At 53.5% G+C, this 24,767-nt stretch overlaps 1 protein-coding gene and 1 long non-coding RNA gene across 2 annotated transcripts in view; one reads left to right on the top strand and one right to left on the bottom strand.

The window, feature by feature from the left end:
- LOC309858251 overlaps nucleotides 1-24,398 on the bottom strand; it is a 61,643-nt gene extending 37,245 nt beyond the window's left edge. Inside the window, exons 1-2 of the long non-coding RNA XR_014308114.1 lie at nucleotides 23,821-24,398; nucleotides 5,134-5,714 (exon numbers count right to left, since the gene is read on the bottom strand). This is a non-coding gene — a long non-coding RNA (uncharacterized lncRNA). The remainder of the gene's footprint in view (nucleotides 1-5,133; nucleotides 5,715-23,820) is intronic.
- Nucleotides 14,085-18,305, top strand: LOC309858250 (ral guanine nucleotide dissociation stimulator-like; the record flags this gene model as incomplete). Its single annotated transcript, XM_082750924.1, has 7 exons — nucleotides 14,085-14,864; nucleotides 15,227-15,330; nucleotides 15,840-15,909; nucleotides 16,526-16,597; nucleotides 17,052-17,126; nucleotides 17,766-17,798; nucleotides 18,180-18,305. The coding sequence occupies exons 1-7, from the start codon at nucleotides 14,811-14,813 to the stop codon at nucleotides 18,303-18,305; spliced, it is 534 nt and encodes a 177-aa protein (XP_082607050.1). The 5' UTR covers nucleotides 14,085-14,810.
- Nucleotides 24,399-24,767: the final 369 nt, after the last annotated feature.

Here is a 24,767-nt window from a genome sequence, read left to right as displayed (position 1 = left end):
AATATTGAATATAATTAAAGGGTTGTTATTTAACCACAACCACCACCACCACAACAACAAAAAGGAATGAGAACCCTTGGGATTAAAGTTTTCTTACCCAAATAATAATAGTAGTAGTAGTAATAATAATAATAATAATAATAATAATAATAATAAAGGTTTTTATTTTCTCCTCTACCTGCCCACGTGTGCGTTTGGTTCTTTTATTTCCTACGGTAATGTACAACGTGTACAGACTCTCTTCTTCATTCCTGAACCCAGAAATCTTACAGAGTCAGCAGCTATTCAATGGGGCAGAAAGGAGAGGAGCCAGCCCTCCTCACTTCTGGTGGCACTACTCATTACTGGTGGCACCTCCCAATGCCGTTTCCTCAGAGGACAGGTTCATTTCTGTGTCAGGCATCTGGGCAAACAGCAGACACAGCCCTCAGGACCCCTGAGATGGAGACGTTGCAGGTCCTTCCCCAGGAAGGCAACAAACCCTGACCAGGCGAGTCCTGGAGAGTTCCTTCCCCTCCCCAGAACTATGTGCTGCCCAGGAGAGGGGCTGCTACTCTACCCTCTAAAGCAAGGAGGACGATGTCTTGCTTCCTTGGGGATATGCTACGTGTGCGTGTGTTTGTGCGGGTTTGGACCCAGTATTTGGGACTGACGGTTGTCGAGTTCAGTCTCCTGAATTGCATCAGCACGATGTAGGGAAAACACATGCAAAGAGATTCAACCCTGCCTGTGGAAGCTCCAAAATCTGAGGAAGATATTTTGTAAATGGAAGAAGGGCAGGCAGGACGTCCCGTCCTCAGTTTCCCTAGAGGCTCTCCAGGTTCACCCTTTACCAAGACTGGAATCCCCCTGGGATCCTTATCCAGGATCTCTGGATTCCTTTTCCCTGCTTCTTTTGGGTGAGGCTGGAGAAAAACGAAAGAAACTGGGAGGTGTCTCTGGCTCTATTCACGTCTATGCTGACCTAGGAGCTAGGATGTCCAGCCATCCTGCATTTCCTTACGCAGTTCTTGGCAAGGCCGTGGGGCCCTTCAGGCCCCTGACCCTCTTGGTCAGGTCCATGGTAGCCACTGCTCCCTGGCTGGGGCCTGATGGAGCAGAGATTGGTTCTCCCTTGCCAGGATAAAGGTTCAGATCCTTGACCAGAGAAACCCCACACTCTCCTGGCTGGCCAAGGGCACTGTCAGGTCCAGGTGGTTCTGAAGTCCCTGGTCTCCATCATCCACCAGGTGACACACCCATGTTCCACTCACTTGTCTGAAATGGGGAACTCGCCTGACGCGGTAGACCAACACACACATGGAATGTGAGCAGGGGAGAAGCGTCTATCATGCAAATGGATGCGAAACGAAGCAAGGGTAGGAATCCTTCTCTCCAGACACAACAGACTCTGAACCAAAGGGGGGAGGTACGAAGCCACAGAGAAGGACACTACTTCCTCGCAAGGGAGGCCATGTAATAGGAGAGAACATCTCGAAATATGTAGACACGCACCATGGGAGCACCCAAAGGCATCCAACAGTGCATAACAAACATAAAGTCACCTTTGACAGCCGTACCATGCAGTGGGGGACTCTAACACCCCACATCTGCTAATGGACACAGGATCCAAACTGACAATCAACAGGGAATCTATGGCTTTGAGGGATGCACCCGTTTCAACACGTAGATGCAGAACCTTCCACCCTGAAACCGCAGCATCCGCAGTGCTGGATTTCCAGTGCACATGGAACATTCTCCAGAGTAGATCACACGTTAGGGCACAACCCAAGTCTCAACAAACTCCAAAAGATGGATATCATCCCACGCATCTTTTCTCAGCACGATGCTACGGAACGCCAAATGAACCCTAAGAGCAACCCTGGAGAGACCACGAATCCATGGAAGTTCAATTACATGCTACCCAACCAGCACTGGGTCAACCCGGAATCCAAAGAGGATGTCCAAAATTACATGGAAGCAAAAGGACACGCCAAGGGTCCCCAACCTTGCAGATACAGCGCCAGGGAATCTAAGAAGACAGGATCCAGCACCACAAGAAAAATCCCCAATACCATCAGCTGACACATAAGGACCTAGCCAAAGCACAACACAGAGCTCCTGAGCAGTCGCTCAGCCTGGGCGAGTTGGAGCTCCTGCTGTTGGGTGCAGGCTTAGCTTCCATCTCGACTCTAAGTCCCAGCCTGGGGGGTGTTCTTTCCTTTCTCCCAGGACCATCCCCACCAGGGCCACTGGGGAATCAACCCTTCAGGGGGTTCTCGGCAGAGAGAAATGGCCCAAAGGGCCCAGGAAACAACCACCCCTTCCCCACTGGTGGATCAAGGTGGCCCATTAGCGCTCCCTCTGTGGAACATTCCACAGTGCTTTTGGGGGGACGACCCTCTCAGGCTCTGATGCCCAGGGTTTCTCGGCAAAGGGCAGATTCCGACTGAGTACCCCTGGGAGGGACCTGACACTCTGCACTTCCAGCATGCTCGCAGCTAATGCCCCGGCCACCTGTCCCCGGAGCACACGGAGAGACAACTTGCCAGCGGACCAGTGGACAAAACGTCCTCTCTTTCACCACCAGGAAGAGATCGATGCGCAACCGTCTGGCAGCCACAAAGAGGTGTTTGATTGTCAGGAAGATCAACAGCCAGGCAGGGCTTGGTCCACCCCCACAGGCCTCTCCTCCTCTTCTCCTCCAGAGTATAGGGAGGCAGGATGGCAGGAAAGACAGTTTGTTCAGTGGAAGCGAAATCCTGAGCTTGAGTCCCTTTCTCCCTAGTAGCCTGGGCACTCCTACGCTGCTTCCACTGTGGCCTCTGTGCAAGGCCATTCGAAACACCAGTGCTGGCTTGCGAAGTTCCGGGATACTGGGCAGAAAGCGATGGAACACAAGAGAGTCCCAGGGAAGTGACAACGGGTTTGGTCATGAAAGCTTGAAGCTGTCAAAGACCATCTCTTGCCCTATGTTCCCTTGGTCAGAAACCTTTCAGCAACCGCTCAGAGGAGAGACAGGCAGGTACAGAGCAGGGATGGGGAACCCTGGGAGCCACTGTGGACCGAACCGTGGGTGTTTTGTTAACATGGGCTTTGATTCATGTGTGACTTTTCAGAAACAGAAAAGAATAAAGGGAATCAGGAAACAGAGGCAATCAAAAACACCGGCTCAAATATAGGGAACATACTGTTGGGAACCAGGTGGGCGGATGGGTGGAAGAGGGGGTGGGGATTAAGAAGACACTTACTGTGCTGAGCACCGAGTCACATACAGAATTCCTGAATCCCTACTCTTCAACTGAAACGACGAAAATACTGTACGTCCATTAGACTGTATTTTCAAAATTGTCTTTGAAAGGTGGGTATTAGGAGACCAAAATGAGATTACGCTCTGAGAGTTTCCCAATCAGGTCTCCTCAGGCTGTACGTGAATGCACCTTAAAGATCAGTGAAAGAGCCCAAAGACAAAAGTGACATCTGTTGATATGGAAAGGCCAGTGCCCACCTCTGTGATCACAGAAAACACACACCTTCCTATGATATTGGCTGTCGTAAAAGCATTTCACCGACGTCCCCTTGGAGCTACGCTCCTCTGGTATTTCCATTCTCCTTGGTTGTGTGTCCTCATGGAGTAGTTGAAGGGAATATTGCTACCCCGTGTTTGGTGGACTAAACCAAAGCTGGCTATTTCTAGCCCCTGGAAGACTGAGCTAAAGGGCCTTCTGGAAAACATTGCACAACTGGATCTCTCATCGTCTTCCAGAGAAGGAAAGGGAGGCCCCAAAGGGCACCAGTGGAACAGGAATACAGAGGAGGTTCTCCTGACACCAGCATCAGGATCCCAACTCCCTGAGCAAGAATGAAGAACCCCCGTCCCCCCACACACAATGGACACATATCACTGGAATGGGTCAGTTCCCAGGAAAAGCGAAATGCGGCCAAACATGGAAAGGTACACAATAACCTCACTGAAAGAAAGCCCACTGGGATCCCCTGCCCTGGGTCTTAAGTTCCACCTATGCATGAAGCCATTTGATAATCACAGGGGAAGGGAGGGAAAACTGAATGGGAAGCCACCAGAGAGGGAGAAAAACGATGCGAGGCTCTTCTCTAAGAAACAAGCAGAGGAGCCTAACAAATAGCAGGGAGCACATGGGGAGTTAGAGAGGAGAAGGGAGTTAGGGAAAACTGGAAGGGGAGGTGAACCTTGAGAGACTATAGACTCTGGAAAACAATCTGAGGGTTTTGAAGGGGCGGGGGCGTGGGAGGTCGGGGTACCAGGTGGTGGGTATTATAGAGGGCACGGATTGCACGGAGCACTGGGGGTGGTGCAAAAATAATGAATACTGTTATCCTGAAAATAAAGAAAAATTAAATTAAAAAAAAAAAGCAAAGAAACAAGCAGAGGGTTGCTGGAGGGGAGGTGGGTGCGGGTATGGGACAATTCGGGCAGGAGCATAAAGGAGGGCATGCGATGGGATGAGCACTGGGGTTGAAACGCAACTGATGAACAGCTGGGCACTACCTCGGAAGCTGATGAGGAACTGTACGGTGGCTTACTGACTTTCCACAACAACAACAAAATACAATCCAAGGTTCTGTGTTTCCTTGATTTTCAATGTGGAAAATACGGGATGATTTCTTTTCTTCCCTCAAGCAAGGAAATGACATAGCCTATTCACGAAAAGGCAATGCTCAGGACATTCTACCCCTTTCAGCCCTAAAGAAGTTTTTCAAACAGGCTTTCACCAGTTGCAGTCCTCATGCCCTTCTAGTCATTTCGGAGCACTCTTGACAGGGGGCAAACCCTTTTTTTCTTCAAGGTGACTCACCCCAAGCAGGTAATATCCCTATGTGCCACAGGAGTGACTACAGGTGCGCCCCCCCCCCCCCAACCTTTCCAAGGGCCTCACTACAAGTTTTCCAGAAAGGTGGCATGAATAGTACTGGCTGGAAGGTGGATGCTGCATGACATCCATCCCTTTGTTCACTTGAGGGATGACTAGGGGCAAAGTCTCCATCTCAGTCGTGGACGTGCCAGAGCTCTCCAGCTCCCCTTCAGACACGGCCCTGCCCTCTCTCCCATAGAAGAACCTGCAGAACTACGTGACCATGAACTGGGAACACACAACAAGGGTACAAAGGTCTTACCTGAATTCAGCTCAGCATGGCAATGACAGACTGGTCCCTCTTGGAGGTTGTTCCCAGTGTCCTTGAGGCATTCGAACCCCTTCTTGGTGGCTGACTCCAGACAGTGGCTCACCTGTCACAGTGGCTCATGATAGAGGGATGAGAAGTTCCTCGGAGACAGGTGTCACCACACCACTATCATCACCCTTTGTCGTGGAATAAATCTATGTCCCTCGTCGGATTAAGAAACCCTTCAAACAGGACTGGAGCAGGTGGCAATAAAAGGCTCCCTTTGAAGAAGGGCTGAGCTTGGGGACATGTCCAGTCCTATGTCTCACTGCTGCCATCACCACACACAGTGGTGCCCCAAATGGGCAGGGTACCATTTCCAGTACACGGCTCCTGCTCGCCCAAGGTACCTATTCCTATCATCGCGCCATCGCATCTGGTCAGGACCCCAGCATTAGGCCTGTGCGTCTCCAGTTCCTGCTGCTGCCTGCCTCCACCAGCGATCCTGTTTCCTCTCTGAATTCCGAGCGCCGCAGCATCCATCTTCCTCACCTTCACAAAACAGGATTGTGCAATGATTTCATGGATACGACCTGCAAGGCACAGGATGGAAAAGAAAAGGAAACTCACACCCTGGACATTCAGGATACTTAAAATCTTTGTGACTTGAATGACGTTATCAACCAAGGGAAAGCACAGTCCAGAAGTCGGGAAAGCATGTTTGCAAACCATGGATCTGGCAGGTTCTCAATATCCACAATATCTAGAGATCCCAGGAACTCAACAACATCAACAACAAGAGAAAAACAAGTCAAATGTGATGTGTGAATGTACACATGGGCAAGAGACATAACCTCAAAGCTATACGCAAGGAAGGAAATTGCAAGCAATGAGATACCTTTATGAATCCATGAGGTTGGCTCCCCATGGAAAAAGAAAAACAAAACAAAACACAACAAAGCAAAACAAAACAAAACAAAACACTCGGGAGAAAGGAAAAGACCAAGCCATGGCAAAGATAAAGAGAATTAGGAACCTTGCTGATTGGGTGTGGTAGGAATGTTTAAGGGCATGCTTGTGAAATCAGTATGACAGCTCTTCACAAAAATCAACTTGAGTGGGACACCTGGGTGGCTCAGTCTGTTGAGGTCTCAGGATCCTGGGATGGAGTCCCACATCGGGCTTCTTGCTCAGCCGGGAGCCTGCTTCTCCCCTGCCTGCTCTGCCTGCCACTTCTCCTGCTTCTGCATGCCTCTTTCTCACGCTGACAAATGAATAAATAAACCGTTTTTAAAAAATCAACTTTCGCACTACCATGTGTTTTAGTACTTGCCCTTCTGTGCTAGGTACCCACATTCATGAACAGGATAGTATGGTCCTGGAGACTTATCTGAGCACACCTTCTCATGGCAGCATGGTTCCTAAAAGCTAACCCATGAACGCAATCCAAGTATCTGTCCAGGGAGGAACAGATGTTGTATATACAGACGTTGGGATAGTATTCATTCGCTAAAGAGGACAAAAACATTGACATGCGCCACCCCGTGGGCGAACGTTGAGGAGGGTGTGCTAAGTGAGAGGAGTATGCATGAAGATAACCAACTTGGACTCCACTCTTAGGACCTACCTAGAGTGGACTCCGAAGGACAGAAAGTAGAATGGTGTTTGCCAAGGGCTGGAAGGAGGCGCTCGCGGGAAGAGTCTGACGCATGCTAAAGAGCTTTAGATGGACAAGATGCCAAGGAGATGGGAAGGTGGGTTCCAGGGAGCTTGGGACAAAGACATTAATGCTTTTTAAGACATTTAGAATGTACTCCGTGAACTTCATGGACTTCACGACCTAAAAATAAATTGCACTGAAAAGCTGCAAAGATGGAGAAATGAACACAGGACCATTTCATCTGGCCCTTTATACCCTTTCCAGGTAGGTCCTCTCTCAGCCATTCGACTTCTGCCATTTTCCTTGAGACAACATGGAGCCAACAAAATGTCCTTCTGTGCCTACTTCGAGGTTGAAAGACAGAATTGCCCCACCCGGGACAACTTTATGTGAGAAGGTATTTTTCAGAGTTAATTTCTTGAGACCTGTTATTCCTTGATCATGTTTTCAAACAGAACCCAAACTGAACATTCTCCTTCGTCTGCTTGATTTTTCCTTCCCTGATTTTTTCCCCCCACTCAGAACCCATTGTTGATGCAAGGGCTTGGGTGTTCCTATGCCTGTCGTCATCTACTGACTTTAGCTTCTGCTGTTTCCAGTTTTGCTTACGTGTCATTCCTTTACCAAGTCAACTTTCCCGAGGCTCATTATGAATAGTAAAATATTTTCGGCCCCAGTTGGATTGAAAGAACTGACATCGAGCACTGTGCACGTCTCAGCTACACAACACAATGACTTCATGTTCCTAGGCCCTAAAAGGATGACCAGAATAAGCGGCGTCCACAAGGATTCCTGACCATGGGGGTGGGCGCAGGGAGTTCTTGGCCATATTCCTTGGCTGTCTAGGAGTATGTTCCCAGGCGTGGAACTCTGGGATCCTACGGTAGATTGTTGGTTGGGAGCATAGGAGCTAACAAATGCCGGTGAGGACAGGGAGAACAGGGAACCCTTGGACACCATCCGTGGGAATGCACACTGGCACAAGTCACTGTGCAACACAGTATGGAGGGTCCCACAGTCTAGAGATGGACCAACGCACCAAACAGTGCCATGCGAAAGAAAAGAGCAAGCGTTCCGTGAGACAAACGAAGAATACTCTGAAAGAAGGCTGCAGAGTCATTGGAGAGAAAGGCCCGAAAGGCCTCACTGAGGGGGACAGCGCTGAGGACAGAATAAAAACAAGGGAGCTAGTCCCACACAAGTCTGGCTGCCCTGTGTCATGAAGAGGGAAGGCACCTCTGCCTTAGAGCCTCACTACCAGAAGCTGGGTTGGCCAGAGGACATGAAAGAGGCATCCAGTGTGGCTGGAGAGCAACTGGGAGCAGAGCAGAGGGTGGTGAGGAAGGCAGGGACAGGGCCTCAGGCCTGGGAGACAGGTAGCGATCTCTTGTCCCTCTGCAACGGCATTGCCCCAATACCCTGCATCTTCAAATGCATGGACTGAATGCCCCACAGTTGTTGCAGAAGAGGAATGGAGGCACAATTCCGCATGCTTCCTCCACATCACCATACTTGTGAGCCCGTGGTTGTAACTGAGGCTGGACTAGCAGAGGATTTTCCCCAACTTAGCACCCATCATTCGGGGAGCCATTCAACTCAGAATCTGAGTTTCTGGGCGCATGTTGGCCTTGCCACTGCCTCCGATCCTGGCACTGTGAGCCTCGATAGATGGCAGCGCCAACCATCTGGGCATGTTTTTCGCTTCAGATTCCGAGAAGAAAAGGGGAACAAGGGAGAAGTGGACCATGAGCAAAGAAACTAGGAAGTGCGAAACTCCTTGCCTGACATCTAGAGAAACACGAGGCATGCTATTTCATCACGTTGAGTAAGTACATCGCGTGGCTCAGAAGCCACTCGCTAACCACCCAGAGCTTGCAGAGTGATGCCTCCACCACAGGTCAGGATCCCTGGGAGCCACTGTGAAGGCTGCTCCCCTCATATACCAGAACGAGGGAAAGAGGTCTCCTTCTAAAGCTATGTGGGAAACAACTGAACCGTTTCACTACCGAGGATGACAAAGTCTGCATCTTCGTGCATTTCCACCCCATCATGGTGCCCCATTATAATGACGCCAAGAGGGAAAGGGACGGTTCCAAAACGACACAAAGCCGGGACCCAGGCCTCCTCGCAGCGTTCCTCCAGGCCACGTCCCACCCCTTCCTGCAATTCATCTGGCCTTCTATGTGTGCCTCTGATTTCCCGTGACACCGTCGCACACATACCACAAATACGGTCTACATACACCCTAAGATGTCCCAAGGAACTAGATTCTCCCTGGTCCCCACTATGCAGGTTGGGAATGTGGGCACTAGGGGAGACACACAATGACTGAGGACACAGGAGTGGGAAAGGACAGAGAACAAACGTCTGACTTCAGCTCTGTCTCCTGAAAGGGAGGACCTGAGTGCCAATTCCAGAGCATGGTGCCTCTGGCACTTTTGGCTCATTGTGTACAGTCCCGGGGAAGAGAGGTCAAGAGCCAAGTGAAGGGGCTGCAGAGAGGGGGTGACTTTAGGAAGGGCCCCAGGTATTAGAATCCTGAAAGCGTGACCTCATATTCTTCATGATAGGCCCCAACTGAACTTAGAACTCTGGCAACCAGGCACCCACTTTCAAAGGGCAACCTGCTCTCCAGCACACTTGAGTGGAGACCTTCGACAGAACACCATGTTCAGTTGTTGTCTTCCTACTTCCAGGGGTGCTGGGCCCACAGGAGCCCAGAGCCAGAGACATGACTGCAGTTGCAGACAGTGCTTCAGCCCTCTTTTCCGAAGCTTCTGGTCATGGGGCCGGAGACACCAACAGGTAACACAAGGCAGCTCGGGGCAGCCCACTGGAGAGTGGGCAACAACTGTGGTCCCACCTCAGCGGGCACACACCACTGTCCCTTACTGTGTGGGAGCGCATCTCTCTCTCTCTCTCTCTCTCTCTCTCTCTCTCTCCCTGTTTGTGTGTGTGTGTGTGTGTGTGTGTGTGTGTTTGTAGAAGTGGGGACAGGGGATGAGGGATATGCCCTTCCTGGGCAGAAGCAAGCTGCCTGGTGTTGGAGGCTGGACCCATCTGTCATGTTCATACCCCAGGTCATAGCAGGCTGGATGAAAAGGGGAGGGTGACACAATGATAAGGCTCATGGTAGTCATGAGCCTTAGAGTGTCCTCTGGCTACGTCCTTGCTCAATGTCTTTTCAGCCATCCCTCTTAGCCTGAACTGGAGAACACGATGTCTAGTGGGGGTGTCCCCTGGTGGCAATGTTCCGGGAGGCTGCTAATGGCTCTTGGCCCTGTGTCTATGGGGCACTGCCTTTTCAGAGCTGCACCCCAGAGACTGTGAATGAGCTGGCTGGGGACTTCAACGACTCCAACTCGCTGGACAAAGGTCAGGTGTCCCAGGCCACCCAGGATCAGTGCTGCTCTGAGGTGAGAATAGGAAGAAGCTCCTCCACACCCAGGGCCCCCATGCAACGATGGGGACAAACCTGGGGCCTTCCCAGAGTGTTTCCACTTGACTATTCCACCGGCCCCACCCCAGAGTAACCCACACCTCCGCACATATGCCACACCTATGGGTAAGTAAGGGAGGAAGACACTCTTCACCTACGTGGGACTGGTAGAGAATAGAGTGAATGCTTTCCGTGGCATGGGGGGAAGTTGTTTTGATTTCTTTCCTCTGGCCTTGTGTTGCTTTTCACAAAGCCATGAGTATCTTGGCCTTTTCCCACGGGTTTTACGATTTTCCCTACTCATGCCAGCTAACAAGTGGAGAACCCAGCTGGGTTCTGGAGAACTGGCCCACGCCCTTCTAAATCCTCATACCAGATAGGGTGATTGAACCTACAAAAGGGCCGGTGGGATCAAGCCATTCTACAGGTCTTTCTGGAATGTATCAACTCTCAGAACACATCGAATCCTAGGAGGTCCACCAGCTCACAGGCTCTTTCCCTCTAGGTCCTCACAGTCCCCCTTTCTAAAGGACGTGGTCTGCTACAGTGACTCGGTCTAGCATTGCTGCTGGAACTTGACGTGACTCAAACTGCTTGCCATTCCAGCAATGCTGCAAGGAAAGGGCACCTCAAGGGTCCTCACAGATGATTTGGGTCACTCCATCTGCCAGACCGTAGACCCAAAGATTGGGTGGAAGGCCTCCGATGCCTCCTGGCCCAGGTAGCTGGCTCTGGCATGAGCTGCTGCAAGGCTTCAGCTACTCCATCTCCCTTGACAAGCAGCAGGGACCTCAGGCCACCAACAACATCCAGTCCTGGTCTGGGGTGAGAACGGGCCCAGGTTCATGGCCAGTCTCAGGACCCAGAGATGACCGGGGCCAGCCCACAGCCCAGACTAGACACAACTGGCTGCCCTGGGGCCTGCCAAGGAAGGTGGTTTCCCCCTGAACCTTTCTGCCCCTGACAGCAACAGGCCAAACCGCATCAGCATAGGCGAAATGCCATGTAGCCCATGCTTTGGACAGATCTCAGACCCAACGCGGATGACCTTGAGCAGGCTTGGAGATTCTCAACCTCTCTTTTCTCCTCTCAACAGTAGGGCTCCTTCCTCATGACTCCATGGCATACACATACAGATCTTCATACGGGCTAGGAAGAGACAGACAGGCTATTGCTGTCCAGCGAACCACACATGTTGAAGTCACCAGTACATTTAAGCCTAGATGGGTCCTTTGGAGGTTGGTTTTAGGTTTTCAGCCAAGAACCTTTTTTCTGGGTGGGCACACAAGTCCCTCGTCGTCTTGCCCAAGTTCCCAAAGGGATGGGAGGATGCAGTCTGAGCTCCAGACCCTGCTCTTCCTGGGGCTTCACGGCGTTGAAGCTGACTATGTTGCTCCCCACCCCGCCCCCTTGTCTGCCTGCTGGAAAAGGCATCATCCCTGTCCCCGGACGAGGCCTGCACGATGCTGGAGCTCAAACAAGGCACAGTGCAGAGATGGAGACATTCCCTGCTGCTATCCTTCCCGGATAGAAGCCTCTCAATCGTCACCACCATGTTCTCCATCTATCAGATGTTCCCGTCAGCCCGGCAGGTCCGGGATCACCAGTTCCCTCGGTGAGTGCCCACCTCATAGCCAGCACAAGGGGGAGCCTTCCGTCTACTAGTTGTAGGACTTGGGAATGTCACTGCACCTCTCTGACTTTCCCTCTCCTGTCCGGAAAAGTGGAGGTGCTAAGAGGATGAACCTCGTAGGGCGACTGCAGGGAGTCATGGGAGGAAACATGGCACGCGCCTCTCTGGGGCCCGGCTCTGCAGAAAGGGCTGCTGGACATGCTGGGCGTCTTCGCGCTGAACATTTCCCTCTCCAGGGAAGACGCGTTCAGGCTCAACCCTCACAGGCCTGTGGTCCTTCTGGGTCTAGAGAAAGGAAACGGAAAGCTGGCAGCTTTCCTATTGGCAAAGGACCTCTGAGATGCCATCTAGCTGGTCCTGACTGTGGTCCTTTATGTGCCCAGGTCGAGGGGACACTGGGAGCAGGCAGAGCAGCCCAAGGGCCACTCAGGATTTGCAAAGTCCTGTTTGGGATGATTTCATTCAATCATGGCTCTTAAGCACCTAGGAATGCAGGCTCTCTCTAGTCACCAAGAGCAGTGAATGGGTAACGTAGAGACAATGTCTGGGTCTCCATTCTCGTCCCAGGGTCACATAGGCACTCTCCACATCCTAAGCACGCATGTCTAGCGTTCATCAGATGGGGCATCTCTGTGACCTACTCTAGGGATGAATGGATCCACCTCTCTTGGGACCACGAGGATGCACTCTACGATCAAGGAAGAACAGGATAGGTCTTTGGGTGCCAGAGGAGGTCCTGCTGCCTCCACAGAGCAGGGTGGGAGGCGACAGGGGATGTTGCTGGCGAGGGATGTTCAGAACCATGGATCTCCCAGGACTCTCGATTTCCATGGGAGAGCTTAGTGGGGCAGCTTCCTCTGAAGAGGCCAAAGAGTCCGAGAGAGGTGTGGACGGGATGCCAAGCACTCTGGGAAGCAGAGCCCATTGTGGGCTGAGTTGGTGCCTACAACAGCCATCCCTTGGATGGTCCATTCTTGCTCCGCCTGCCCCTATCCATATCCACCTCCGCTGACCACCACAAGTGGGGCCAAGGACAGAAAGGGTGGGGACCGGACCACTCACCCGTCGGCCTCCAACCAAAGCCCAGACACTGGTCTGCAGGGAGGATGCATGACTGAGGGGCCAAAGGACAGACCTATGGGAGGTCCCTCCCTCATCCCACGTGGTCAGCAGTCAGCAAGGACAGCTCCAGAGGGGTTGCAAGTGGGCTGGCGCCATTCTGTGGGGCCCACACCGAAAGGATGGTGCTGTGGGAGTAGCGTGGAAAAGGAAGGGAAGGCCAGGTCTCTGACTCTGCCCCACATTTGACTTTCCCCAGCACTCTGTGTCCCATCTTGGGAACCTGGCCTGAGCAGACACGGCAGGATATCGGGCAGTCCCTGCACACTGCCCATGTGGAGGTCAAGGGGGCCTATGTGCACGTCACGTGGCATGACCGGGACCTAAACACCCATGCCCCCGTTCCGCTGAGGCGGCGGGAACTTCTGCAGCTCACAGAGGCTGAGGCGGAGGGTAAGGGGCATTGCAAGCTGGGAAGGCCATCTGGGATGGGGCTCATGGGCTGGGTATTCCTTGAAAGGCCATGGGATCCGTCCTGTTCAGGGAAAGGCACATGGAGTGTCAGTGATGTGGCTGAATCGTTCCCCTTACTCCCACCCCCGTGTCCGCTATGCGACGCGTTCCAGCAGCTGAGCCGGCCAAAGAGCCTCCCATGGAGCGAGAGGCAACCCTGGCTCTGCATCAGCCATCACCTTCAGGGTCCGAGCCAGCCTCCCCTCCACCGGCTGCTCCAGAACTGGAACAGGGGCTCCTAGGTTACGGATGGTCGCCGGGTCCTGAGGCACAGACGGCTGGGCCATCGGCTTGCCTGGGAGTTTGCACGCCAGCTGTCGCAGGTGCCACTGAGCCCACTCCAGCCGCAGAGGCATCCTGCCAACCCAAGAAGCGGCTCAAAGAGAAGGAGCCTGACCTCCTGGACTTCCCTCCCAAGCTGGTGGCAGAGCAGCTCACCTACATGGATGCGGTGAGCAGCTGGGCCCCCAGGGTAGGAGGGCAGGGCCGGCTTTTCTTCTGCTCTCCGCTGCCCTATACCGGCTTTTCCCTGATGTGGACTCCTAGGATATAGGGCCAGATCTCAGCTGCAGCCCTAACCGACCGGGGAAACCCATCAGGGTTTTTAGACCTGAGCTTTCACTGTCCAGCTGCGGACTGTGGAGACAGGCACTGAGAAGGACTGAGGCAGAGGTACCACGCAGATGCAATGACTCAGAAGCGAGAGCCCGTAAATGGGAAGGCTCTGGTCCCCCGCGGGGAGGAGGGCAGCTCCCTGTGTGCAATCCCGTCCATGGGTCGCCCACCCATCTGCCTGGGAGCCTGAGCACCATCAACCTGGCTTAGGCATCTGATGCGTCCTGAAGGACAGGCTAGACACGGAAAGCCATGCTTTCAGCCACCAGGTGACAATGGGCACCTGTAAGGAGACAGGGACCGCAGGGATGAGCATTTGGAGGAGGAGATGCCCCCTTGGGAGCACCACCTGGTGCGGCCCCCTGGACATGGAATGATCAGGGTGCACACGCCTTCCTCCCTTCCCTTGCCTCTCTTGGCTCCTGGGGCATCCCGCACTGGCTTCCCTCGGAGAAGAAGAGGGGCATGAAATGCAGGCTCTCTAAGCAGGCTCCGGCCACATTCGCAGCCTCCTGAGCTCCAGCTCTGACCTGGGACCCCTCCCGAGGACATGAGTCTTGCATGGGCGAACATGTGTGGGGCTCAACACACCTCCCCCTGTCCCCTAGGAGCTGTTCAAGAAGGTGGTGCCCCATCAGTGCCTGGGCTCCGTCTGGTCCCGGAGGAACAGGCCTGGCAACGAGCACCTGGCACCCACAGTCCGGGCCACCATCGCCCACTTCAATGCTGTGGCCAGCTGCATCGTCACCACGTGCCTTGGCGACCCAAGCATGACAGCCCGGGACAGGGCCGTGGTGGTGGGCCACTGGATCCGGGTGGCCAAGGTATGCTGTGGGAGGCCCAGCTCCCTGAGGCTCGCCTGAGCCTCGGGAACTGCTCTTCTGTCTCGCTCCCTTCTCAGGGCTGAAGGCCCTGCTCTAAGGCCTGTGGTCCCTAGGCTCTTCCTCCCGGGGGCATGGCCCAACGTTGGGACGCTCAGTTCCCACGTGACGCCTCCTTTGCAGTGAGGGAAAATCCTCCCTCTCGCCAGCAGTGTTCCTCTTTAGGGCTGACCTGTGCCCTTCTGCAGCTCCCTGGACATCAGCTTCACCCGTGGGGGAGCCCTAAACCGAGGGGGGCACTAAAGCTCTCGAGCATCTGGGGCTCCTGCTCTCCCACTGACAGCTCCTTCTCCTCCCTCCCCCAGGCCTGTCAGATCCTAGGGAACTACTCCTCCCTGCGTGCCATCCTGGCGGCTCTGCAGAGTGCCTCCATCCACCGCCTGCAGAGGACATGGGACAACGTTTCCAGGTGAGGAGGCTTCTCTGCAGGAGGGGCCAGGATGGAGGCGGGATCTCCCACAGGCCTGTCCTTTGCCCCCCTCAGTCAGCTTGGACCTCCTGGGAGGCAGCAAACCCTGACCAAAGGACCTGGGCCCGGGGCTGCTCCTCTCAGCCTTCCTGGGGAACAGGCCACCAGGCCTCCTGCTTGAGAAATCCAATGTCCTCCATGCCCCACCCTGGCCTCAGCTGAATTCCATATTTCCACGTGGTGACTTGGCAGCCACTGAAGTCTCTGCCCATGGTTCAGCCAGAACCCCACCCAAACCGAGCTGTTCAATTAAGCTGGGAAGGGACGCCCAGGGGGACGCCCAGGAGAACGCCCTCCCATGTCCTACGAAGACCCCAGTGCTCAGAGCAGCCCAGAGCAAACCCTCAGCCAGCCCCGTGGACATGCGGGGCTGCTCCAAGAAAAGGGACTCGCACTCTACCCTGCCACGTTAGGACTCCCCTGAGCCTAACTTCTTTCCCTCTCTTCAGGAAGAGCTTCCGAACATTCCAACAGCTCTGCACAGAAGGCAACCCCCAGGGCAGGGAACTACTCATCAAGGTAGCACGGGAGGTGCAGGGCTCCAAGGACAGGAGAGGGGTGGGAGGAGGCGTGATCCTGTGTGGATGAAGTAGGGAATGGCCTGAAGCATTCCTCGGGGAGCAGAAGCCTTTGGCAGGAATGTGCTGACAGCCTGGGCTGAAGATTCCCCCTGGGGCTGGGACAAGCGGGTGCTGCCCATCCAGACTCCCTAGGCTAGATTTCAGGTCTCTCTGTGTCCATCCATCGAGAAGGTCCACATGGGGGCCCACATGAACGCGGACAGCCCAGAGGACAGGCCCCTGCTCACAGATGGGGTGGGGATGGGTTGTGGGCCACAAAAATGATGATCCTAAGAGGATCCTGAGTGCTCAGGAGACCGCAGGAGGTAGGTGGAGTTCCCCCTTCTGCCCATGGGAAAACAGGCTCAGGGAGGCCAGGCTCCAAGCTCCAGGTCCCCCATGGACTGAATGGGGGAGCTGAGATTGTTCTAGAAGGACTCGTGGCATGCTTCAGGGGAATGGAGCGTCAGTATCAGCAGACGTAGGTCGGACGTCTAGGGTCTGCAGTCCAAGACGGTGGGCGCAAGGGGACTGAGGCTATTCTGCTCTCAAGGATCTTGTCCTTGGCCCTCTAGAAGCGGCCCTCGAACAAACTGGCCAGCCTGGTGAGGCAGCTGCAGAGAGCGCGGAAGGGGCTGCCCAAGAAGGTGAGTGTGCCTGAGGGACAGGGCCTCCAAGGCCAGGGGAGAGGGGCTCCTCCCTGAGGGCTAGAAGCGTCCAGATCAGGACAGGTGGGACCTGCCACTCCAGCTCCACCTCCTGCCTGCCGCCACAGTTGCTCAATGTCTTCTTTCCTGGGGACCAGGAGGAAGGAGTCTAGCAGGCTGGGTAGAGAATGGATTTGGGGCTGGGGAGGGGCCCGGGGCTCCATAGCCAGGGGGTTTTTTGAATTTCAAAAAGCAGGCCCTGGAGGGGATTAGGAGGAGTCTGATGTTCTGGGAGGGTGAGGGGAAAGCGAATCCAGGGGAAGCAACTAAGGGTCCTAGGCCCTTTTCCATGTGGGAAAGTGGGGTGGGCCAGGACGCTGAAGTCTTTTCGGGGAGGGCCCCTGTGGGCACCAGACAGCAGGGACTCATCCCAAACCTACCCCTCATGACACAGGGTGTCGTCCCATACCTTGGCACTTTCCTCTCCGACCTGGTGGTGCTTGATACAGCAATGGAGGACTACCTGGAGGTGGGTGAGCCTGAGGATTGTGGAGGAGGGACCAGAGTCCTGAGGACAGGGAGCAGAGAGTCCCCGGACTGAGCCCTGAGCTCTGAGTCCTTCGGAGACCTCCCTTCCCCACAGCCTCACAGCCGCCCCTAAGAACTGGCATCTCTTGCCCATCTCAGTGCTGAGGGAAGGGAGTCTGCGCCCATCTCAGTGCTGAGGGAAGGGAGTCTGCACCCAGACGGGTGGCCCAAGACTGGGGAAGCACCAGCGCATCCTGAAGGTGAAGCTGCATGCGCTCTGTGTGCATGGGCTGCAGCCTCTCCCTCAGACCTTGCCTGTCGGGGACAGTGAAGTCAGGACCCTGCACATCAGCCACACTTCAGGAGCCCAGCAGATCCTGCCTGCCTGAGGCGTCTGCCGCTCCCTTCAGTCACCACAGAGTGTTGTGCTGCAGGGTGCTGACCGGGAGCCCTTTCAGCATCCCCCAGTCTTCCTTCCTCTGGACCCCAGGGCTTGCCCTAACCCCAGTCTCATTGTGTGTGTGGCTTGGCGGCCCACTCCGGGGTCCTGGCCTACGCGCAGCCTCAGAACGGGTGGGTGTAAGGTGCTAGGACTGACCGGGGGCCTCTTTCTGAAGGACAATGGTTGTCTACTTTCCAGGGCAATGAGATCAACCACCGCAAAAAGAATAAGGTGAGCATACGTAGCCCTGGCTGTAGGGAAGGGCAGGCAGACCCTATCAGAGACGCCCCTGGGAAGAACATTGCTTGGCTCCATCCACTCCCCTCCATCTCCCATTTCCTGGGACAGGTTGCTAAGAATGAAGTGCAAGACCCATCGAGTCAGTCAGTAGGGATCCACAAGGGCATCAAGGAGAACTTCCCTTGATGGAGGAGGGGCTAATTCTACTAGCCTCTGAGAACAGTTTGGGACCAGACGAAGTTGCATGCAGGAGGGTGGTCATGTGTGCCAAGACCCAGGACCCGACCCCTGTCCCGCTGCTCGGCCCTCACCTGGCCCTGTAGCTTCCCCACCCAGGCTCAGGGTGCATCCTGTGCCTCTGTCCCGGCCCAGGAATACCGAGTCCTCACGGACATCATGCTGCTCCAGGCGGCGGCAGAGAATTACTGCCTAGAGCCCCAGCATCCATTCACGGCCTGGTTCTGGGCTGTGGAGCGGCTCAGCGAGGAGGACAGGTGAGGCCCACTCAGGAGCTGGGTCAGGCGACGTCGGGGTGGACTCTTTCTGCTGGCCCCGCCTGGGATCCTCCTTCTAGGGCTCCCTGGGCAGCCAGACACCAGCTGTGGGAAAACCCTGGGAGGGACTCCTGAATGCCAGCTGCTGCTCAACTCACAGGTGTCCCTCTGTCCTTAGCTACAACCTGTCATGCCAGCTGGAGCCGCGGTCCTAGCTGGCCAGCAGAACACAAGCACCAGGACCACTGGCTACAGCCACCATCAGACCTGAACCCGTGCACACTGGCTGAGCCAAGGATTGCCCCTCGGCCCCTGGGCTACTTGTGGTGCACGAGCCCCATCCGCTGCTCAACACCCCTTCCTCTCCCCTACAGAATTACTTGTTCTGGAAGGGGCAATATTGAATATAATTAAAGGGTTGTTATTTAACCACAACCACCACCACCACAACAACAAAAAGGAATGAGAACCCTTGGGATTAAAGTTTTCTTACCCAAATAATAATAGTAGTAGTAGTAATAATAATAATAATAATAATAAAGGTTTTTATTTTCTCCTCTACCTGCCCACGTGTGCGTTTGGTTCTTTTATTTCCTACGGTAATGTACAACGTGTACAGACTCTCTTCTTCATTCCTGAACCCAGAAATCTTACAGAGTCAGCAGCTATTCAATGGGGCAGAAAGGAGAGGAGCCAGCCCTCCTCACTTCTGGTGGCACTACTCATTACTGGTGGCACCTCCCAATGCCGTTTCCTCAGAGGACAGGTTCATTTCTGTGTCAGGCATTTGGGCAAACAGCAGACACAGCCCTCAGGACCCCTGAGATGGAGACGTTGCAGGTCCTTCCCCAGGAAGGCAACAAACCCTGACCAGGCGAGTCCTGGAGAGTTCCTTCCCCTCCCCAGAACTATGTGCTGCCCAGGAGAGGGGCTGCTACTCTACCCTCTAAAGCAAGGAGGACGATGTCTTGCTTCCTTGGGGATATGCTACGTGTGCGTGTGTTTGTGCGGGTTTGGACCCAGTATTTGGGACTGACGGTTGTCGAGTTCAGTCTCCTGAATTGCATCAGCACGATGTAGGGAAAACACATGCAAAGAGATTCAACCCTGCCTGTGGAAGCTCCAAAATCTGAGGAAGATATTTTGTAAATGGAAGAAGGGCAGGCAGGACGTCCCGTCCTCAGTTTCCCTAGAGGCTCTCCAGGTTCACCCTTTACCAAGACTGGAATCCCCCTGGGATCCTTATCCAGGATCTCTGGATTCCTTTTCCCTGCTTCTTTTGGGTGAGGCTGGAGAAAAACGAAAGAAACTGGGAGGTGTCTCTGGCTCTATTCACGTCTATGCTGACCTAGGAGCTAGGATGTCCAGCCATCCTGCATTTCCTTACGCAGTTCTTGGCAAGGCCGTGGGGCCCTTCAGGCCCCTGACCCTCTTGGTCAGGTCCATGGTAGCCACTGCTCCCTGGCTGGGGCCTGATGGAGCAGAGATTGGTTCTCCCTTGCCAGGATAAAGGTTCAGATCCTTGACCAGAGAAACCCCACACTCTCCTGGCTGGCCAAGGGCACTGTCAGGTCCAGGTGGTTCTGAAGTCCCTGGTCTCCATCATCCACCAGGTGACACACCCATGTTCCACTCACTTGTCTGAAATGGGGAACTCGCCTGACGCGGTAGACCAACACACACATGGAATGTGAGCAGGGGAGAAGCGTCTATCATGCAAATGGATGCGAAACGAAGCAAGGGTAGGAATCCTTCTCTCCAGACACAACAGACTCTGAACCAAAGGGGGGAGGTACGAAGCCACAGAGAAGGACACTACTTCCTCGCAAGGGAGGCCATGTAATAGGAGAGAACATCTCGAAATATGTAGACACGCACCATGGGAGCACCCAAAGGCATCCAACAGTGCATAACAAACATAAAGTCACCTTTGACAGCCGTACCATGCAGTGGGGGACTCTAACACCCCACATCTGCTAATGGACACAGGATCCAAACTGACAATCAACAGGGAATCTATGGCTTTGAGGGATGCACCCGTTTCAACACGTAGATGCAGAACCTTCCACCCTGAAACCGCAGCATCCGCAGTGCTGGATTTCCAGTGCACATGGAACATTCTCCAGAGTAGATCACACGTTAGGGCACAACCCAAGTCTCAACAAACTCCAAAAGATGGATATCATCCCACGCATCTTTTCTCAGCACGATGCTACGGAACGCCAAATGAACCCTAAGAGCAACCCTGGAGAGACCACGAATCCATGGAAGTTCAATTACATGCTACCCAACCAGCACTGGGTCAACCCGGAATCCAAAGAGGATGTCCAAAATTACATGGAAGCAAAAGGACACGCCAAGGGTCCCCAACCTTGCAGATACAGCGCCAGGGAATCTAAGAAGACAGGATCCAGCACCACAAGAAAAATCCCCAATACCATCAGCTGACACATAAGGACCTAGCCAAAGCACAACACAGAGCTCCTGAGCAGTCGCTCAGCCTGGGCGAGTTGGAGCTCCTGCTGTTGGGTGCAGGCTTAGCTTCCATCTCGACTCTAAGTCCCAGCCTGGGGGGTGTTCTTTCCTTTCTCCCAGGACCATCCCCACCAGGGCCACTGGGGAATCAACCCTTCAGGGGGTTCTCGGCAGAGAGAAATGGCCCAAAGGGCCCAGGAAACAACCACCCCTTCCCCACTGGTGGATCAAGGTGGCCCATTAGCGCTCCCTCTGTGGAACATTCCACAGTGCTTTTGGGGGGACGACCCTCTCAGGCTCTGATGCCCAGGGTTTCTCGGCAAAGGGCAGATTCCGACTGAGTACCCCTGGGAGGGACCTGACACTCTGCACTTCCAGCATGCTCGCAGCTAATGCCCCGGCCACCTGTCCCCGGAGCACACGGAGAGACAACTTGCCAGCGGACCAGTGGACAAAACGTCCTCTCTTTCACCACCAGGAAGAGATCGATGCGCAACCGTCTGGCAGCCACAAAGAGGTGTTTGATTGTCAGGAAGATCAACAGCCAGGCAGGGCTTGGTCCACCCCCACAGGCCTCTCCTCCTCTTCTCCTCCAGAGTATAGGGAGGCAGGATGGCAGGAAAGACAGTTTGTTCAGTGGAAGCGAAATCCTGAGCTTGAGTCCCTTTCTCCCTAGTAGCCTGGGCACTCCTACGCTGCTTCCACTGTGGCCTCTGTGCAAGGCCATTCGAAACACCAGTGCTGGCTTGCGAAGTTCCGGGATACTGGGCAGAAAGCGATGGAACACAAGAGAGTCCCAGGGAAGTGACAACGGGTTTGGTCATGAAAGCTTGAAGCTGTCAAAGACCATCTCTTGCCCTATGTTCCCTTGGTCAGAAACCTTTCAGCAACCGCTCAGAGGAGAGACAGGCAGGTACAGAGCAGGGATGGGGAACCCTGGGAGCCACTGTGGACCGAACCGTGGGTGTTTTGTTAACATGGGCTTTGATTCATGTGTGACTTTTCAGAAACAGAAAAGAATAAAGGGAATCAGGAAACAGAGGCAATCAAAAACACCGGCTCAAATATAGGGAACATACTGTTGGGAACCAGGTGGGCGGATGGGTGGAAGAGGGGGTGGGGATTAAGAAGACACTTACTGTGCTGAGCACCGAGTCACATACAGAATTCCTGAATCCCTACTCTTCAACTGAAACGACGAAAATACTGTACGTCCATTAGACTGTATTTTCAAAATTGTCTTTGAAAGGTGGGTATTAGGAGACCAAAATGAGATTACGCTCTGAGAGTTTCCCAATCAGGTCTCCTCAGGCTGTACGTGAATGCACCTTAAAGATCAGTGAAAGAGCCCAAAGACAAAAGTGACATCTGTTGATATGGAAAGGCCAGTGCCCACCTCTGTGATCACAGAAAACACACACCTTCCTATGATATTGGCTGTCGTAAAAGCATTTCACCGACGTCCCCTTGGAGCTACGCTCCTCTGGTATTTCCATTCTCCTTGGTTGTGTGTCCTCATGGAGTAGTTGAAGGGAATATTGCTACCCCGTGTTTGGTGGACTAAACCAAAGCTGGCTATTTCTAGCCCCTGGAAGACTGAGCTAAAGGGCCTTCTGGAAAACATTGCACAACTGGATCTCTCATCGTCTTCCAGAGAAGGAAAGGGAGGCCCCAAAGGGCACCAGTGGAACAGGAACACAGAGGAGGTTCTCCTGACACCAGCATCAGGATCCCAACTCCCTGAGCAAGAATGAAGAACCCCCGTCCCCCCACACACAATGGACACATATCACTGGAATGGGTCAGTTCCCAGGAAAAGCGAAATGCGGCCAAACATGGAAAGGTACACAATAACCTCACTGAAAGAAAGCCCACTGGGATCCCCTGCCCTGGGTCTTAAGTTCCACCTATGCATGAAGCCATTTGATAATCACAGGGGAAGGGAGGGAAAACTGAATGGGAAGCCACCAGAGAGGGAGAAAAACGATGCGAGGCTCTTCTCTAAGAAACAAGCAGAGGAGCCTAACAAATAGCAGGGAGCACATGGGGAGTTAGAGAGGAGAAGGGAGTTAGGGAAAACTGGAAGGGGAGGTGAACCTTGAGAGACTATAGACTCTGGAAAACAATCTGAGGGTTTTGAAGGGGCGGGGGCGTGGGAGGTCGGGGTACCAGGTGGTGGGTATTATAGAGGGCACGGATTGCACGGAGCACTGGGGGTGGTGCAAAAATAATGAATACTGTTATCCTGAAAATAAAGAAAAATTAAATTAAAAAAAAAAGCAAAGAAACAAGCAGAGGGTTGCTGGAGGGGAGGTGGGTGCGGGTATGGGACAATTCGGGCAGGAGCATAAAGGAGGGCATGCGATGGGATGAGCACTGGGGGTGAAACGCAACTGATGAACAGCTGGGCACTACTACCTCGGAAGCTGATGAGGAACTGTACGGTGGCTTACTGACTTTCCACAACAACAACAAAATACAATCCAAGGTTCTGTGTTTCCTTGATTTTCAAAGTGGAAAATACGGGATGATTTCTTTTCTTCCCTCAAGCAAGGAAATGACATAGCCTATTCACGAAAAGGCAATGCTCAGGACATTCTACCCCTTTCAGCCCTAAAGAAGTTTTTCAAACAGGCTTTCACCAGTTGCAGTCCTCATGCCCTTCTAGTCATTTCGGAGCACTCTTGACAGGGGGCAAACCCTTTTTTTCTTCAAGGTGACTCACCCCAAGCAGGTAATATCCCTATGTGCCACAGGAGTGACTACAGGTGCGCCCCCCCCCCCCCAACCTTTCCAAGGGCCTCACTACAAGTTTTCCAGAAAGGTGGCATGAATAGTACTGGCTGGAAGGTGGATGCTGCATGACATCCATCCCTTTGTTCACTTGAGGGATGACTAGGGGCAAAGTCTCCATCTCAGTCGTGGACGTGCCAGAGCTCTCCAGCTCCCCTTCAGACACGGCCCTGCCCTCTCTCCCATAGAAGAACCTGCAGAACTACGTGACCATGAACTGGGAACACACAACAAGGGTACAAAGGTCTTACCTGAATTCAGCTCAGCATGGCAATGACAGACTGGTCCCTCTTGGAGGTTGTTCCCAGTGTCCTTGAGGCATTCGAACCCCTTCTTGGTGGCTGACTCCAGACAGTGGCTCACCTGTCACAGTGGCTCATGATAGAGGGATGAGAAGTTCCTCGGAGACAGGTGTCACCACACCACTATCATCACCCTTTGTCGTGGAATAAATCTATGTCCCTCGTCGGATTAAGAAACCCTTCAAACAGGACTGGAGCAGGTGGCAATAAAAGGCTCCCTTTGAAGAAGGGCTGAGCTTGGGGACATGTCCAGTCCTATGTCTCACTGCTGCCATCACCACACACAGTGGTGCCCCAAATGGGCAGGGTACCATTTCCAGTACACGGCTCCTGCTCGCCCAAGGTACCTATTCCTATCATCGCGCCATCGCATCTGGTCAGGACCCCAGCATTAGGCCTGTGCGTCTCCAGTTCCTGCTGCTGCCTGCCTCCACCAGCGATCCTGTTTCCTCTCTGAATTCCGAGCGCCGCAGCATCCATCTTCCTCACCTTCACAAAACAGGATTGTGCAATGATTTCATGGATACGACCTGCAAGGCACAGGATGGAAAAGAAAAGGAAACTCACACCCTGGACATTCAGGATACTTAAAATCTTTGTGACTTGAATGACGTTATCAACCAAGGGAAAGCACAGTCCAGAAGTCGGGAAAGCATGTTTGCAAACCATGGATCTGGCAGGTTCTCAATATCCACAATATCTAGAGATCCCAGGAACTCAACAACATCAACAACAAGAGAAAAACAAGTCAAATGTGATGTGTGAATGTACACATGGGCAAGAGACATAACCTCAAAGCTATACGCAAGGAAGGAAATTGCAAGCAATGAGATACCTTTATGAATCCATGAGGTTGGCTCCCCATGGAAAAAGAAAAACAAAACAAAACACAACAA

This window comes from Mustela nivalis (genome assembly GCF_964662115.1).
Source record: "Mustela nivalis genome assembly, contig: HAP1_SCAFFOLD_2096, whole genome shotgun sequence".
Lineage (NCBI taxonomy): Eukaryota > Metazoa > Chordata > Mammalia > Carnivora > Mustelidae > Mustela > Mustela nivalis.
This window is presented reverse-complemented; position numbering and strand designations above follow the sequence as displayed.